The sequence below is a fragment of the Panthera uncia genome, chromosome B1 (assembly GCF_023721935.1).
Source record: "Panthera uncia isolate 11264 chromosome B1, Puncia_PCG_1.0, whole genome shotgun sequence".
In the NCBI taxonomy this organism is placed as follows: Eukaryota; Metazoa; Chordata; class Mammalia; order Carnivora; family Felidae; genus Panthera; species Panthera uncia.
The window spans coordinates 39,102,079-39,120,374 of record NC_064811.1 but is presented as its reverse complement, the minus strand read 5'-3'; the positions used below and the strand labels follow the sequence as shown (position 1 = coordinate 39,120,374).

At 39.0% G+C, this 18,296-nt stretch overlaps 1 protein-coding gene across 5 annotated transcripts in view; it reads left to right on the top strand.

Annotated features, from left to right (window-relative positions):
• The window catches only part of CORIN (corin, serine peptidase), a 251,746-nt gene that overhangs the window by 193,191 nt on the left and 40,259 nt on the right, over nt 1-18,296 (top strand). For 4 of the 5 annotated variants that reach the window (XM_049632007.1, XM_049632004.1, XM_049632003.1 and 1 more), the window contains 3 exons: nt 4,476-4,589; nt 6,490-6,600; nt 8,690-8,819. In XM_049632007.1, the coding sequence (XP_049487964.1) occupies nt 4,476-4,589; nt 6,490-6,600; nt 8,690-8,819 (355 nt within the window). The remainder of the gene's footprint in view (nt 1-4,475; nt 4,590-6,489; nt 6,601-8,689; nt 8,820-18,296) is intronic. The other variant, XM_049632005.1, reaches the window with a different exon arrangement.

Here is an 18,296-nt window from a genome sequence, read left to right as displayed (position 1 = left end):
TCCCAGGGTTCCATCTCCCAGGGTTGCATCTCCCAGGGTTGCATCTCTCAGGGTTCCATCTCCCAGGGTTCTATCTCTCAGGGTTCCATCTCCCAAGGTTGCATCTCCCAGGCTTGCATGCTCTGCAGGGACCTTGAGCCTCCCTGCTGCAGCTTTCTGGTACCAGCCCAACATGGCTGCATCCAGACTGTCCCAGCCCCAGCAGCTCCAGGACCCAGATTCACCTTGCCTCTTCTTTATAAAAAGAAAAAAAAATTAATGTTTGTTTATTTTTGAGAGAGAGAGAGAGTGTGCGAACCGTGAGGGAGATTCACACAGAATCCGAAGCAAGCTCAAGGCTCTGAGCTGTCAGCCCAGAGCCCGATGTGGGGCCCAGACCCACGAACTTTGAGATTATGACCTGAGCCCAAATGGGATGCTTAACCACCTGAGCCACCCTGGTGCCCCTCCCTGATGTTACGTTTTAGTTCTTACAGCTCAACTCTGCAGACCTAATGAGCCCACCTGCTCACCTTATATTTGCCTGGGAGATCCTTCCAATATAAGAAGCATCCACTTAAAGTGGTTTGCTGCCTTTACCTATGATGACAACATTTTCGGTAGAGAGAAAAAAAGACCAACGGTGCCCCAGTTCAGGTTGGACCTGCCTCTGGCAGGGAAGCCTGCTGCTTCACAGAGTCTTTGTGAAAACGAAAGCTAGAGGAAGCGAACGACACGGTGCAAACTTAGCACACGTAGGGCAAAGAAGCCTCTGGTTTGCCTGGGACCAGGGGAGGTTTTTGGACCGAGGGACAGTTAGTACTCAGAACAGGAGGTCTTGGGTAAGCTGGGATGGCTTGGTTACTTTAGCCACACACCATGGCCTCCAGGAGTGGGTGTTGTCATGATCTCTGTGGTGGTGGTGATCATTCTGACATAAACAATTATTTGGTTTTATGACCTGAAACTCCATTAAACATCCCACTCCATCCATATCTGTCCTTATTTTTTTTTAATTTTTTAAATGCTCATTTGTTTTTGAGAGAGAAAGAGAGACAGAGCATGAGCAGGGGAGGGGCAGAGAGAGACGGGGACACAGAATCTGAAGCAGGCTCCAGGCTCTGAGCTATCAGCACAGAGCCCAGCACAGGACTCGAACCCACGAACCATGAGATCATGACCTGAGCTGAAGTCCGATGCTTAACCGACTGAGCCACCCAGGCACCCCCATAATGTCTTTAATTTTTAGTGGAAGCACACTCTTTTCATTTTAAAGCATACATTTAAAACATAATTACACCAAAAACATCACTTTAAAATGAGTGGTTTCTTTGCAAAATAATAATACTATCTTCCATGTGACTAATGTCTTGACCTGTTCATCCTACTTCATTTATGCTCATCATAACTCCACAAAAGAGGTATTAGGCCACACAAACTTCTATGAGAAAAGAGATGATACAGAGGATAATGCTCATACTCATTTAATCTGTATAGCAACCCTGTGTAGCAGGCCTTATTATTACTATTTTATAGATATTGAAACTGAGGTTCAGAGAGTTTAAGTAACCTATCCAAAGTCACACAGCTAGTGAAATTAGAGGTAGGACTCAAATTGCTTTCTACCCCTTATGTGTATGGTACATTCTCATTTTACAGAGGACTGCAGCTAAAGACTTGCACCTAGATCCCAACTGGATCTTTCTCTGTAAGGCTGTGATTTGGAACAGTTGATTTATTTTCTCTAAATGTCATTTTGCTCACTTATAAAACAATGATCATCACCTGACATACTGATATTGTGGTGTTATTATAAGAAATAAAACTGGGGAGCCTGGGTCGCTCGATTGGTTCAGCATCCGACTCTTGATTTCAGCTCAGGTCATGATCCCAGAGTCATGGGATTGAGCCCCGTGTCGGGCTCCCTGCTGAGCATGGAGCCTGCTTGAGATTTGCTCTCTCTTTCTCTCTCTTTCTCTGCCCTTCTTGAGCTCTCTCTCTCTCTTAAAAAAAAAAAAAAAGGAAAGAAAGAAAGAAATTTGAGCGCTGAATATTTTTTAAAAAATGAATATTTATAATGTGCATATGTAGTGGATAATGAATTCTATCATTATTATTATTATTACTGTTAAGAATGCAGGCCTTATGGATGTCCCAGAAAATCTACTCCTGTGGTCGTTCATGGCCCATTCCAAAAGTCCACATTCTCCGGACTTTTAGGAAGGGTACCTTGTGAATAATCAGAAAGGCTCACACTGTTTTCTCTCATCCTCTGCTGGCAAGTGGTGACGTTTGTAATGAGACTGATGAGACTGTTATTGTCAGAACACTCCAGATGATGTCTGTATCCTCTGCTAGCTGAAACTCCATAATATACCCATGAGTTCCTAGAATAGACATCTCTGGGCCTAAGACTGTTCCAGATGTACCGCTAGTGAAACACCCTCACTGTTCATTTCCTAGAGTTTTGAATGGTGAAACACTTTAAATCTAATTGTAGCTCATAATTAAAATGTCTCTTCTAGTGACTTATTTTGGTAACTGTTTTCAATGAAAATTTTGATAAGAGCAGATTTTTTTTTTCTTATAATGGATTCCAAGAAAGCTGAGTCAATCACCCACAAAATTTCTCTGAATTATTTATAGTAGGTCAAACAGGAAATAGCCTCTTCTAAGAAAGTCCTTATTTGATCACTGCTTTGCATTTCACTCACCTTAAACTAAATGATCTTTTCCTGGGAAGTGAAGAGACTTTCTGTTCCCTACATTTGTTTGTTTGTTTGTTTGTTTATTTTAATATGAAATTTATTGTCAAATTGGTTTCCATACAACACCCAGTGCTCATCCCAACAGGTGCCCTCCTCAGTGCCCATCACCCACCCTCTCCTCCCTCCCACCCCCCATCATTTAAAATGCACATGTGTTGAAGGCCTGGCAAGGGCTATTGTGACATGGGAGGGGGGCGGGAAGCCAAAGATGAACAGCATGTGGACTCCTCCTTCGTGCACCTAGCAGCCTAGTAAGGACCATGGATCCCACTGGAGTGACAAGAATGCATTAGACTCTTGGCATGTTTCAGCAGATGTATGAAACGCACTGCCTTTGATGCAAATGGCATTTTTTAATTTCATTGCAAGTTCTTGCTATTAAATAGGCAAATTACAGTTCAAGCTTATGGTCCTGATCTTGTGCAAATTACGTTCATTTCTCCTATTAATTGATGAAGTTGACATCCTTAGGTCTCTTAGACTATGTTACTGAAGTAACAGCTTTTGTACCTGGCTTTTAAATGAATTTTGTTGGACTGATGAATGGATAAAGAAATTGTGGTTTATATACACAATGGAGTACTACATGGCAATGAGAAAGAATGAAATATGGCCCTTTGTAGCAACGTGGACGGAAACGGAGAGTGTGATGCTAAGTGAAATAAGCCATACAGAGAAAGACAGATACCATATGGGTTTACTCTTATGTGGATCCTGAGAAACTTAACAGGAACCCATGGGGGAGGGAAAGAAAAAAAAAAGAGGTTAGGGTGGGAGAGAGCCAAAGCATAAAAGACTCTTAAAAAATGAGAACAAAATGGGGGCTGATGGGGGGTGGGAGGGAGGGGAGGGTGGGTGATGGGTATTGAAGAGGGCATCTTTTGAGATGAGCACTGGGTGTTGTATGGAAACCAATTTGACAATAAATTTCATATATTTAAAATAAATAAATAAATAAATAAATAAACATTGAAAATTAAAAAAAATAAAAATAAATTAATTTTGTTGCTATTTGGCATAGGAGGTGCCTCTTACTAAACACACAGATGGCCTTTCTATTTGTTGGCTGAAATTACATTTTTAAGATAATATGCATCTAAATCACTAGGTTTTAGCATATTTACTTAAAGCATAAGTTATCATTTCATAGTTGAGTCTAATGCATTGGCAAATGGACTCCGAAGGCAAAAAGAACAGCTAAAGATGAGCGTCAGTGCATAGCTGTTTTTCCATTTTTTCCCCCTTTTCCCATATGTCACTTTTGATCTTCTCTTAGGAAAGCTGTCCTATTTATATTGCAGCATGGAGATTATCAAATATTTCTGCTCTAAAAATTACAGTTTTCATGGTATACAGAAGTCAAGCCAAGCCTTTTTAAAAAATGTTTATTTATTTATTTTGAGAGAGAGAGAGAAGAGAGAGAGAATGAGCATGTGAGTGGGGGAGGGGCAGAGAGAGAGGGAGAGAGAGAATCCCAAGCAGGCTCCGTGCTGCCGGCGCAGAGACTGACGTGGGGGTCCATCTCATGAACCGTGAGATCATGACCTGAGCAAAATCAAGAGTCGGACACTTAACTGACTGAGCCACCCAAGCACCCCCAGAAGTCAAGACTTTTTAAGAAGAAAGAAATCATGACTTTGTGCTATAATTTTTCTACGTTGTTTCATCAAATCCATCATTATTTTTATCTCCACATCTATTGCAAATAACCTTTTCTTCTGTCTTCAGGCTGTAAAGAGAGAGATCTTTGGGAATGTCCATCCAATAAACAATGTTTGAAGCACACAGTTATCTGTGATGGGTTCCCAGACTGCCCTGATGCCATGGATGAAAAAAACTGTTGTAAGTGCTTACCTTGAATTGACCAACACAACTTTTTAGATGTTAAACACTGATTACCTCTAATTTTGAATGTAATCTAGAAATTTGGAAATATGTATCAAAAGCTTTTAGTATGTTCAGATCTTACGAACAAATCTCCACTTATAAAAATATATGCAAGAACATAAACATGTGTAAATTATATGCACAGTGATATTATTCTAGTATTATTTATCACATGGAAAAATTATAATTTTATCCAACTATATAAAAAAAGGGGACAGAAAATACAACCCTAAAATGCAATAATATGCAAACATTAAAAATCAAATGGAAAGAATAATTTCTCCTGGGTTCATTACATGTCATTAGGCAAATAAAACAAAATATAAAGTATTATGTGCACTATTGTCGTGAATTTTTAAAATGCTGATACCCACATATAGGAAGAGATCAGAAAGTCACAGAAACAGTTTACAGTTCTTATCTCTAGGTGGTGGGATTATTAAGTGTTTTTGCTTTTCTGTCTTTTCTACATTTTCTAAATGAATGGCCACTACTTTGAGAACCAGAAAAAAATTATCTCTCAAGATATTTTATCTACTAGTAACAGAAAGCCCAGCTCAGGCTGACTTAAACAGTGAAGACTTTTTTATTTTATTTTATTTTATTATTTTATTTTATTTTATTTTATTTTATTTTATTTTATTTTATATCATATGTATCACTATGTCTTGTATTATCATTTTAAAAGTCAAGTACAGGAAGGATTCTCGAGGCTAGATGTTGGAGTTCAGCACCTCTTCTTAGATTCTTTAAGTTCAGCTTGACTTCAGACTAGGTCTGCGAGAGTCAAAAGATGGCTGCCAAGAGTAACTGAGATGCCATGCTTTCTTGATCATATCCAGTGAGAAGGAGTGATCATGACCTTGCCCTCATCTCTGGAATATCACTTAAGGGTTCACTCAGATTGGCCAACTTTGAACAAGGTTCCAGCTAGCATTCAGGGGTCTTTGTGTGAATTAGAAAAGATACCACCTAAATAGCTGGATTGCAAAAAGAAGCACCCCTTAGTGAAAACCAATTAGAAAAAATGCTGTTTCCTTCAGGCTGCCCCTGTCCCAGGTTGGGATGCATGATCTGGCCAGCAGGGTTTGGGTAGGAACTATCTTGGAAAGCACAACCCCAGAAATGGTAGGCCAGAACTCTGATCTTGGGTTCCATCTTTTCCGTTGGGCTAGTAACTGTACTCAGAAGAAAAATAGTTGTAGCTAGAAAATGCAATGTCCCACTTACACTAGTCAAGATCTTCTGGAGCTGTGGGAAGCTGAACAGAATCAGGTTCCCTTAAAAAAGGAGAAAGAAAGGAAATGGATGTTAGGCAGGTGAGCAATCAAGGAGTGTCACTATGATTTTAAAAACCCAGCAGAATTAGTATGTGATTCAGGGAGTCATTTAATAGTAGAGATTTTTAAAGAATAAACATTATCCATGTATGTGGACAGAGCTGGTTTCCATCTTGTGGTCACTTCATTCTGCTCATCCCCAGTGCTTGCCTCATGCCACATCAGATTTTAACGCTGTTCTCTCAATCTTTGGAAGTTCTGCTGCTCTGGGTACCACTTTTTCAATCCTGGTGTCAGAACTAGATAATTTAGTGACTTGTAATTTAAATTTACAAGTGTCAGAACTAGATAATTTAGTGACTAGTAATTTAAATGCTCGCTATTTGTATGGATTGGCATCTGTGATAGGAGTTTTTACCAATTCAGTTATTCTGTCCTGAAACCTGTTTGGAGGCCTCAGAGACCCGCGGCTTTTCTTCCTTCCCTGCTCCTGCTGACAGATGATAATGTGCATGTGAATGATGATCATACTTGTTTAATGTTTCCATCGTCTCGCTTCTTGTTCCCCATGCCAGCATTTTGCCAAGACGATGAACTCGAATGCGCGAACCATGAGTGTGTGTCCCGTGAGCGCTGGTGCGATGGTGAAGCCGACTGCTTGGACAGTTCTGATGAGTGGGACTGTGGTGAGCTGTGTGTTTCTGCCATTGGCCACCCACTGGAACACCTATCAGCTATTTGAGCTTAATAAGTCTTAAGTGACTTCACAGGATTTACTGACCAATTTCATCTGTTTTGTTTTACTATGATAACAGCTGGCAGTAGTGATTCATAGATGTTATTTCCAACGCACAGAACATTTCCCCCTAAGTTATTTTGTTATTTGAAATGTCCATAATATATGTAAAAACATCTGGGTTTAAATTGTTATGACCATATAGCTGCTAGAATACAATTTTTAGACTCTTTATTATCACCCAGCTTCAACAATTATTAATATTCTGTCATTCTGATATCATTGACACCTCCTGGAATAGGGTATTAGAGTGGGTCTTCCACATGAATAGACATTTCTCCAAAGAATACATACAAATGGCTAAGGCACATGAAAAATGCTCAACATCACTCATCATCCGGGAAATACAAATCAAAACTACGAGATACTACCTCACACCTGTCAGAATGGCTAACATTAACAACTCAGGAAACAACAGATGTTGCCGAGGATGCGGAGAAAGGGGAACCCTCTTAACACTGGTTGGTAGGAATGCAGACTGGTACAGCCACTCTGGAAAACAATATGGAGGTTCTTCAAAAAGTTAAAAATAGAACTACCCTACAATGCAGCGATTGCACTACTAGGTATTTACCCAAAGGATACAAAAGTACTGATTCAAAGGGGCACAGGCACCCCAATGTTTATAGCAGTTTTATCAATAATAGCCAAATTATAGAAAAAGCCCACATGTCCATTGACCGATGAATGGATAAAGAAGAGGTGGTATGTATATACAATGGAGTATTACTTGGCAATCAGAAAGAATGAAATCTTGCCGTTTGCAACAAAGTGGATGGAGCTAGAATGTGTTACGCTAAGTGAAATAAGTCAGTTAGGAAAAGACAAATATCGTATGATTTCACTCATGTGGAGTTGAAGGAACAAAACAGATGAACACAGGGGAAGGGAAGGAAAATTAAAATACAATAAAAACAGAGAGGGAGACAAACCATAAGAGACTTAATGATAGAGAACACACTGAGGGTTGATGGAGGGGAGGTGGTGGGGGGATGGGCTAAGTGGGTGATGGGCATTAAGGAGGGTGCTTCTTGTGATGAGCACAGAGTGTTGCATGTAAGTGATGAATCACTAGATTCTACTCCTAAAACTAATATCACACTGTATGTTAACTAAGTTGAATTTAAATAAGATCTTGGAGGGAAAACAAAGAGAAAAAAATGTAAAATGCTAATGGAAAGTCCAACAAACTATATTCAAAGTTTTGAAATAAATTATTATTGATTATTTTTAAAAAAGCGGGTCTTCCGCCTTCCCTGTGCTCTTGCTCTAGATCCAAAGGAAATAGATATCTACCTAGTTCCTTACATGGAGAGGACCTAAAGGCATCTCCCACCAGTATCCAGTGTTGCAGTTTGTAATCTTGGGTTTGATTAATTCTGTTGTTCCATACTCATCATCCTTCCATTCACTGACCTCTTATGTCAGTCCTTTGCATCATCTGGCCACACCATGATCATCATTTGTGCTGTGATTAATTGCACAGTGTTTCACAAGTAATCTATGGCGTAGAAGTAGAGAGGATGCTCTATTGTAAAATAGGAATTAGAGCATATACCAAATTAGTCCTAACTTAACATCGCTTGGCTACCCTTGCCTTCTCACATACTCTCTTGAAAGGAAATGAAATGAACAAAGTGACAACTAACCCCTGATAGCTGTGCAAATCACTGGATAAACTCAAGGGATTTGAGTGCTGCCTCTGGTCGTCTTGTAAGTCGTAAAGAAAAGTTAAGAACTGCCATGTCTTTCACTAGAGCCTGTGGTTCCTGGAGGGCAGAGAACATTTCTAATTCACTTTTTGCAGTCTTCCACAACACTGAGAGCAGTGCTAAGCACAGGGCAAGCACTCATCAAGTGGTTCTTAATTAAAACAATGAAACGCAAATGCAAGCAAAGCAAAAGCATAAGTTAGCCTTTGGTTTCCTGAGCAGAAATGTTTCTAATTAGGGTTTTCCCTTTCTTTTTTTTCTCCGCAGTGACCCTCTCTAAAAATGTGAGCTCCTCCTCATTCCTGACGGCTCACAGATCTGCCAAAGAACACCACGTGTGTGCGGATGGCTGGCAGGAGACGTTGAGTCAGCTAGCCTGCAAGCAGATGGGTTTAGGGTAAGGTCAGTAGTTTGTAGCACTGATGAGTTTCTCAGAAGGCTTCGTGGAATTGGCAATAACATCTTCCTTATGAATGCAGAGTGAGTTAGTGCTCTCACATAGAGCCCTCCAGAGCATGGGAAATGAATCAGGTGAGAGAACCATATTTAATGACAGGCACCTGCTCTGAAGAGGCTGCAGTGAAAAGCCACTTTGATGAAGCCTCTCGCTACATGTAAATGCAGTAATTGTATTTTAACAACTTCTGAAAGGAAACACGTTGAGTATTTGCAAAAGCATTAAGATGGTTCCCTCCAAGCAACCTGGATGGGGAAATATTGAGGTTTTTCTCCCAAGAGGTTACTGAAAATTTCTTTTTAAGCAACACACATTTTTTAATAAGTTGAGAAATAGAACTTAAAGTTAACGGTATTTCAGTTTACCCTCAGTAGTAATTAGGAAACGTAAATCAGGAAATAGTTCGCCATTTTGGATCCTTAGTAGAATGAAAAGACACTAACTCTGGCTTTGATACAAATAGACTGAAACCTATACTTTGAAAGTTGGATACTTGCTATTTTGTGGGGTTTTCTTTTTCAGTTCTGTTGGGGATGGAAAGCAATAACTGAGGGTCTTAGATGTATATGTGAGGGTATGTATTCACATATATATTTTTTTTACCCCTGCTGTATGTGAGATTTGGGGGGAAATGTGGAAATGATGGAAATAAAAGACAAACAAGTTTTAAAATTCTAGAATAAAAAATTGAGTAAATGTCATTTCCCAGGATTCCACTGAACAAACTTGAAACAATTTTTCAATAACGAGCTATGAATTATGGGATAGAAACTAGCAGCGCATTTTTGTTATCTCAGTTTGAAGAGTGACATAAATCCCAGTATCTTCAGCCTATTTTCCCCATGTAAAGTCTTACATCTTTGGAAAGTTGAGTAACTGATGCTACTATGTAAGAAAGAACTTTCAACTTTGCCAGAGCAGAAAAATTATATCCATCAAGATCCATTAAATTATACTTCATTTTCACAACATCCTTACGGATATCTAAATGAAATGGTATGTGACTGTGATCAGAGATAAATGAAAAGCCTTTTGAATGAGCTTTATTTTCCACTCACCAAAACATAGGTTATTTCTTAATATGAAAACTGGATTAACATAATGATCGATAACTCTGTTGAGAGTTCTGAGGAAACGTCGCAACCGCAAAGATTCTGCCAGCCGAAAAATTCTTCTGACAGGCCACCCTGCTCTATTATAAACAGAAGGGATCTTGTTTTAAATATTCTCTTTGATATCGCTTCTAATTTTTTTGTATATTGGATTTTCGTTTTTTATTTTGATGAGATACATATAACTCACCATCTTAACCATTTTAAAGGGTAAATTCGGTGGCATTTAGTGTATTCACAATGCTATGCAACCATCTCCATTATCTGGCTTCTTTCACTTAGCATAGTGTTTTTATACAACTATGGACCAGCATTTCATTGCTGTTTATGGCCGAAAAATATTCCATTGCATGGATACACCACATTTTTAAATCTGTTCATCCAGCGAGGCACATTTTGGTGGTTGCCATCTTTGGCTATTGTATGCATATTGGATTTTTTTTTTTTTTAATTTCTTACGCTACTTTCTTCATTTCCTTAAAATACTGGGAAAATGTTATTTCAATATATTAGATATTTAAAATGGAAATAGACATTTAGATTTTTTTTAAACATACCTTTATTTCACAGAAAGGCTAGGAAAGTCTGAGAGAGCAGTGTGGCTAGAAAACCGTAAGCATTATTTGAGTGAGTTAATGGGTAAGTAGTGGTAAGTCTTTGAAGGAAATGAGTAGGAAGGGTAACCTTAGTATTTTTGTACTTTCTGATTGCCGTCAAGAGAACTCTTCAGTTTTCTTGGGTAGATCGTGAATGGACAGAAATCTGGAGAGCCAGGCTGGGGCAGGAATGAAGATAATGGGCAAGAAGAGGCCATTGATTCCTACAGTAGGAATGGGCTACTTAGGAATCTGCTCTGTTCCCACTGTCTCTGGAGAGCCGCAGCTGTACTGTGAATTCACAGTTCTGCCACTGATGCCTCAAACTCTAAGTAACCCTGCATCGGAGTCATTTCCTCTAGATTCAAAGTCCCTACAGAAAGGTCTGTCTGGCCATGATTAGTCATTGATCTACACTCCAGCTGCCAAAGGAAGGGAACACATTATAGCTGTCCTCTTTAAGCTTCTGGAGTGGAGTAGGTCTGTCTTTATACCTTCAAACATGCTTTACACCCAGAAACTTGAAGCTTAAAGCACAACCCCAATTAGTTCTATTCACTATGCCTTTCCTATTGGGTTTTTTTTTTTTTTAATTTTTTGGTTTTTTTTGTTGTTGTTGTTGCTGTTGTTTTGAGAATCTGCTTATGGGCCTTGAACTAGAGTAGGCATTATGTGGAGGATGCAGGGGTGAAAATATCATCAAAGAGCTTACCATGTAGTGGGGAAGACACATAAGGAAACAACCTAGAACATAAAGTTGTTGGAAAAAACTTCCAGACTCTTTGTCATCTGAGAATGGTTCATGTACAGCATAGCACCTGGCATACCTATTAGAAGTATATAAGAAAAATATTCAACTCTATCATTGTCTTGATATTATAATATACATTTATTTAGTCATTCATTTAGTCATTCAGTAAACATTTATAGAGAATAGCATTGTAGTGTAGTGTCCCAAACTAATACACTTTAACTCCAAATGCAGGGAGGGTACACGTTGGAGTTACTTTATCAAAATGTAAGTCTAGACCGAATTACATGTTTTGCGGGGCTTCTATTGAAATACTTTCATGATAGAGGCAGTTGATTAAAAAACCTACACTTGGAGTTTTTCAGATGCAAATTACACCTTCCATGTCTAACAGCACAAATGCTCAGCTCTCAACTAAGTGCTTGCCCAAATAAGAAGATTGAGAGTTCTTTGCTGAATCTGTACAACTTTTTACGCCCATCTGCAGATATCATGAGTTCACCCCAGCCTGGAAGTATGATGACTATTTGATCAGACAAGGATATAAATCAGCCCCTAATTCTCATGACAGTATATTGACTTTGCTACCTACATGCCCAGTATTAGAAACATATGGACATTTATTTAATCAACAATACAAATCAGAATTTAGACTGCCCTCTAATACTTGCCAAATGTTCAGTTCAGACATCTGGTATTTGAGAAAGTTGGTCTAAGAGAATGTGATTCTCGGTGTCTCTTGGCTTCATAAACTTTATCTCTATATAAAACCAGATCATCTGGAAATAGGCTATTCTACTTTGACAGAAATTCCTATATGGGATTGGTTGAAGTTTGATTTTGTGTCCTAATGTTTTAGAGTTGGTCAATAGAAGCACCAGGCTTCCAAAGAACATTTCTTTATTTTGGGCTAAACCACAAAGATAGCCTCAATTGTATTACCTGAGAGTCGCTGATATAAGGATTTATATCGAAATTTTTCCCGGAAGTGTACTTCCAGGGAAAATCTTCTAACTTCAGATTCCATTTGTCACATAAGGATAGTTTCCTTATTGATTGACTTCCATGAAACTCGTGAAGCTCAAAGACAAGACTAAATCCTGTGTGGTAATAGATTCAGCCCAGGCTGCTGGTCCTGTACAAGGAAACCATGGAAAAGAAGCTTGAATCCTTATGGTCTTTTTAAAAAATATACAATATAATTCATATACCATAAAATTCACTCTTTAAAAGTGTACAATTCAGTCATTTTTAATATATTCACAATATTGTGCAGTCATCACCACTGATTCCTAAACATTTCATCACTTGGAAAAGAAACCCCATGCCTCTAACAGTCACTCCCGGTTTCTCCTCCCTAAACCCCTGACAAACACGACTTTCTGCTTCTAGAGACTTGCCCATTGTGCACGTCTCATAAAAACAGAATCATCTAATATATGCCTTTTTTTGTCTGGTCTCTTTCACTTAGCATAATGTTTTCAAGGTTTATCTATGTTTTATAATATGTATCAGTGCTTCGTTCCTATCTATGGCTGAATAATATTCCATTGTGTAGATATATCCACACTTTGATTATCCATTCATCAATTGATGGATATTTGGGTTGTTTCCATTTTTTTGGCTCTTATGAAAATGTTGCTAAGAACGTTGATGTACAAGTTTTGTGTGAATGTATGTTTTTAGTTTCTCCTGGGTGTAGACTCAGGACTAAAATTGCTAGGTCAGATTTTTAATTTTTTGAAGAACTGCCAAACTGTCTTCCAAAAGGGCTGCACCACATTATACTTTTACCAGCACTGCATGAGGGTCCCAATTTCTCCATATCCGTGTCAATACTTGTTATTATTTACTTTTTATTGTAGCCATTTTCTGACTAAAAGGTATCACTCTGGTTGTTATTGAGAATATGCCGTAGGAAGGCAAGAGTAGAAGCAGGAAGACTAGTTAGGAGGCCACTGAAGTCATCCAAGTAAGACATTTGGGTGGCTCAGATCAGAATGGTAGCAGAGAACATGGCCATAAATGATTTAATCCTGAATATATTTTAAAAAGTGGAGCCAACAGGACTCCCTGACAGATTGGATATTGATTGGAGATTGAGAAGAGTCAAGAATGACTGAAAGGTTTTTTTTTGACTCAAGCAACTGTAAAGATAGTATTGTAGTAAACTGAGATGGGGAAGACTGTAGCTGGAGCAGGTCTGGGGAGAAAGATCAGTTCTGTGATCTTGTGAAATTTGGGATGTCTATTAGACATCCAAATGGACTCTAGTCTGGAGTTTAAAGTTGTTTTTTAAAATTTTTTTAAAAATTTGCATCCAAATTAGTTAGCATATAGTGCAACAATGATTTCAAGAATAGATTCCTTAGTGCCCCTTACCCATTTAGCCCATCCCCCCTCCCACAACTCCTCCAGTAACCCTCAGTTTGTTCTCCATATTTAAGAGTCTCTTATGTTTTGTCCCCCTCCTTGTTTTTATACTATTTTTGTTGCCCTTCCCTCATGTTCATCTGTTTTGTCTCTTAAAGTCCTCATATGAGTGAAGTCATAGGATATTTGTCTTTCTCTAATTTCGCTTAACATAATACCCTCCAGTTCCATCCACGTGGTTGCAAATGGCAAGATTTCATTCTTTTTGATTGCTGAGTAATACTACATTGTGTATATATATATATATATACCACATCTTCTTTACCCATTTATCCATCGATGGACATTGGGGTTCTTTCCATACTTTGGCTATTGTTGATAGTGCTGGTATAAACATTGGGGTGCATATGTCCCTTCGAAACCCCACACCTGTATCCCTTGGATAAATACCTAGTAGTGCAATTGCTGGGTTGTAGGGTAGTTCTATTTTATGTTTTTGAGAAACCATCATACTATTTTCCAGAGTGGCTGCACCAGCTTGCATTCCCACCAACAATGCAAAAGAGATCCTCTTTCTCCACATCCTCGCCAACATCTGTTGTTGCCTGAATTGTTAATGTTAGCCATTCTGACAGGTGTAAGGTGGTATCTCATTGTGGTTTTGATTTGTATTTCCCTGATGATGAGTGATGTTGAGCATTTTTTCATGTGTCGGTTGGCCATCTGGATGCCTTCTCTGGAGAAGTGTCTATTCATTCTTTTGCCCATTTCTTCACTGGATTATTTGTATTTTGGGGGTTGAATTTGATAAGTTCTTTATAGATTTTGGACACTAACCCATTGTCTGATATGTCGTTTGCAAATATCTTCTCCCGTTCTGTCAGTTGCCTTTTAGTTTTGCTGATTGTTTTTTTCGCTGTGCAGAAGCTTTTTATTTTGATGAGGTCCCAGTAGTTCATTTTTGCTTTTGTTTCCCTTGCCTCTGGAGACATGTTGAGTAAGAAGTTGCTGTGGCCAAGATCAAAGAGGTTTTGCCTGCTTTCTGATTGAGGATTTTGATGGCTTCCTGTCTTACATTCAGGTCTTTCATCCATTTTGAGTTTATTTTTGTGCATGGTGTAAGAAAGTGGTCCAGGTTAATTTTTCTGCATGTCACTGTCCAGTTTTCCCAGCACCACTTGCTGAAGAGACTGTCTTTATTCCATTGGATATTCTTCCCTGCTTTGTCAAAGATTAGTTGGCCATAGGTTTGTGGGTCCATTTCCGGGTTCTCTATTCTGTTCCATTGATCTGAGTGTTCTTGTGCCAGTACCATACTGTCTTGATGATTACAGCTTTCTAGTATAGCTTGAAGTCCGGGATTGTGATGCCTCCTGCTTTGGTTTTCTTTTTCAAGATTGCTTTGACTATTCAGGGTCTTTTCTGGGTCCATACAAATTTTAGGATTATTTGTTCTAACTCTGTGCAGAATGCTGGTGTTACTTTGATAGGGATTGCATTGAATATGTAGATTGTTTTGGGTAGTATCGACATTTTAACAATATTTAAGTTTTACTTACAATATTCTTCCTATTCAGGAGCATGGAATCTTTTTTTCCTTTTTTTGTGTGTGTCTTCTTCAATTTCTTTCATATGCTTTCTATAGTTTTCAGTGTATAGAGTTTTCACCTCTTTGGTTAGATTTATTCCTGGGTATTTTATGGTTTTGGGAGCAATTGTAAATGGGATCGATTCCTTGATTTCTCTTTCTGTTGCTTCATTGTTGGTGAATAGGAATGCAACGGATTTCTGTGCATTGATTTTATATCCTATAACTGTGATGAATTCATGAACCAGTTCTAGCAGTTTTTTGGTGGAATCTTTTGGGTTTTCCATGTAGAATATCATGTCATCTGCGAAGAGTGACAGTTTGACCTCCTCCTGGCCGATTTGAATGCCTTTTATTTCTTTGTGTTGTCTGATTGCAGAGGCTAAGATTTCGAATAGTACGTTGAATAACAGTGGCGAGAATGGACATCCCTGTCTTGTTCCTGACCTTAGGGGGAAAGCTCTCAGTTTTTCCCCATTGAGGATGATATTAGTGTTGGGTCGTTCATATATGGCTTTTATGATCTTGAGGTATGCTCCTTCTATCCCCACTTTCTTGAGGGTTTTTATCAAGAAACGATGCTGTATTTTGTCAAATGCTTTCTCTGCATCTATTGGAGGATCATATGGTTCTTGTACTTTCTTTTATTGATGTGATAAACCATGTTAATTGTTTTGCGGATATTGAACCAGCCCTGCATCCCAGGTATAAATCCCACTTGGGGTCTCTGTCTGGTTTTGGAATCAAGGTAATGCTGGCTTCATGGAAAGAGTTTAGAAGTTTTCCTTCCATTTCTATCTTTTGGAACAGAATAGGTGTTAACTCTTCCTTAAATGTGTGGTAGAATTCACCTGGAAAGCCATCTGAAGTTTTTGTTTGTTTGTTTGTTTGTTTGTTTTTAAGTTTTACTTACTTTTGAGAGTGAGAGAGAGAATGCAGACTGGGGAGGGGCAGAGAGAGAGAGAGAGGGAGACAGAGGATCCAAAGCAGGTTCTGTGCTGACAGCACAGAGTCCAATGTGGAGCTCTAACTCACGAACCATGAGATCATGATCTCAGCTGAAGTTTAATGCTTACCTGACTGAGCCACCCAGATGCCCCTCAAGTCTGGAGTTTATTAGAGATGTTTGAACTAGAGCTATATATTTGAAAGTCACCTGGATACAGACAGTATAAATTTATGGGACTGGTGACATAACCAAGAGAGTGAATTTATGTATTTATTTTTTAATTTTTCTGAATGCATATTTATTTTTGATATATAGAGAGATAGAGTGTGAGTGGGGGAGGGGCAGAGAGAGAGAAGGAGACACAGAATCCGAAGCAGGTTCCAGGCTCTGAGCTGTCAGCACAGAGCCTGATGCAGGCCTCAAAGTCACAAATAGTGAGATCATGACCTGACCTGAAGTCTGATGCTTACCTGACTGAGCCACCCTGCTGCCCTAAGAGCGAGTTTAGATAGAGAAGATAAGACCAAGAGCTGAGCCCTAACATTAAGAGGGTGGGAGAAGAGAAGTAGTAAAGCCAAAGGAGATGAGAGAGGACAACCCAGGGGTAGGAGGATGTGATATCCTGGAAACCAAGGGAAGAAATGTATCAAGGCAGAAGCAACGGTCAGTTGTGTTAAAAGTTGCTGAGAAGTCAAGTAAAATGAAGGCTGAAAACTGACTTTTGGTTTCAGCAATGTGCATGTCATTGGCATGAGTAGTTTTAGTGGAGTGAGTGGGGCAAAAACATAAGATAGTGAAAGGAGAGAAATAAAAGATAGTATAGAACTTTTTGGAGGGGGGGCACCTGGGTGTCTCAGCCGGTTGAGCATCCGGCTTCGGCTCAGGTCATGATCTCATGGTTTGTGAGTTCGAGCCCCACGTCGGGCTCTGTGCTGATAGCTCAGAGCCTGGAGCCTGCTTCAGATTCTGTGTCCCCCTCTCTCTCTGCCCCTCCCCCACTCATGCTCTGTCTCTCTCTGTCTCAGAAATAAATAAACATTAAAAAAATTTTTTTTTAAAAAAAGAACTGTTTGGAGGGATTTTGTTGTAAAGAGGAGCATAGAAATGTGAGTAGTGGTTGGTGGGGGAAGTAGGATTAGGAAATGTTTGGTGCCTCCATTTCCTGGGAAGCACTCAGTATCCCATGGATAAATTATTAATAGGGACCTACCTGCCATAGTAGGAACATCATGTTCAATTGCTATTGAATGTTTGTGTTCCTCCAAATTCATATGTTAATTCCTAATGTCAAGTGTAATGGTATTAGGAGGTGGGGCCTTTGGGAAGTGTTTGGGTCATGAGAGTGGAGCCCACATGAATGGAATTAGTGTCCTTGTAAAAGAAACCCCAGAGAGCTCTTTCACCCCTTCCACCATGTGATGACCCAGCAAGAAGATGGCCATCTTATTATAAACAAGGAAGCGGGTATTTACCAGACACCAAATCTGCCAAGACCTTGGTCTTGGATTTCTCAACTTCCAGAACTGTGGGAAATAAATTTCTGTTGTTTACAAGCCACCCAGGCTATGGTAATTTGTTATAGAAGACTGAATAGATTAAGGTAGAAATAAATAATTTCTCTGGAAAAATCTTTCATTTCACATATATTTTTTTTAACCAAAAAAGTTTGGACTATTTTCCCCAATTAGTGGACTCACCATAAACTATTTCATCTTTCTTTAGCTTTGTATCCCTTTATACGCTCCTTCTCTTTCAAGACTGACTTGTCCTTTATCCGTGTTCCACGGGCACATTCTTTCCTGCTTCTGTGTCTTTGTCCATAAATGTCCATACATTTCCTCTCCAAATTCTCAGGGCCTCACTCAAGCCCCATGACTTCTGTGAAGACTTTCTCATCTGCATGTCTTTTTTTCTCTCTATACTTTCTGTGGTACATAAGAATTGGTATTACACAATTTCCCTCTTAATTCTACAATGCCATACCATTTTACTTTTATTTTTTTATTCTTTATCTTATTTCCCAGAAAGGTTATACAAAATAGTAATGG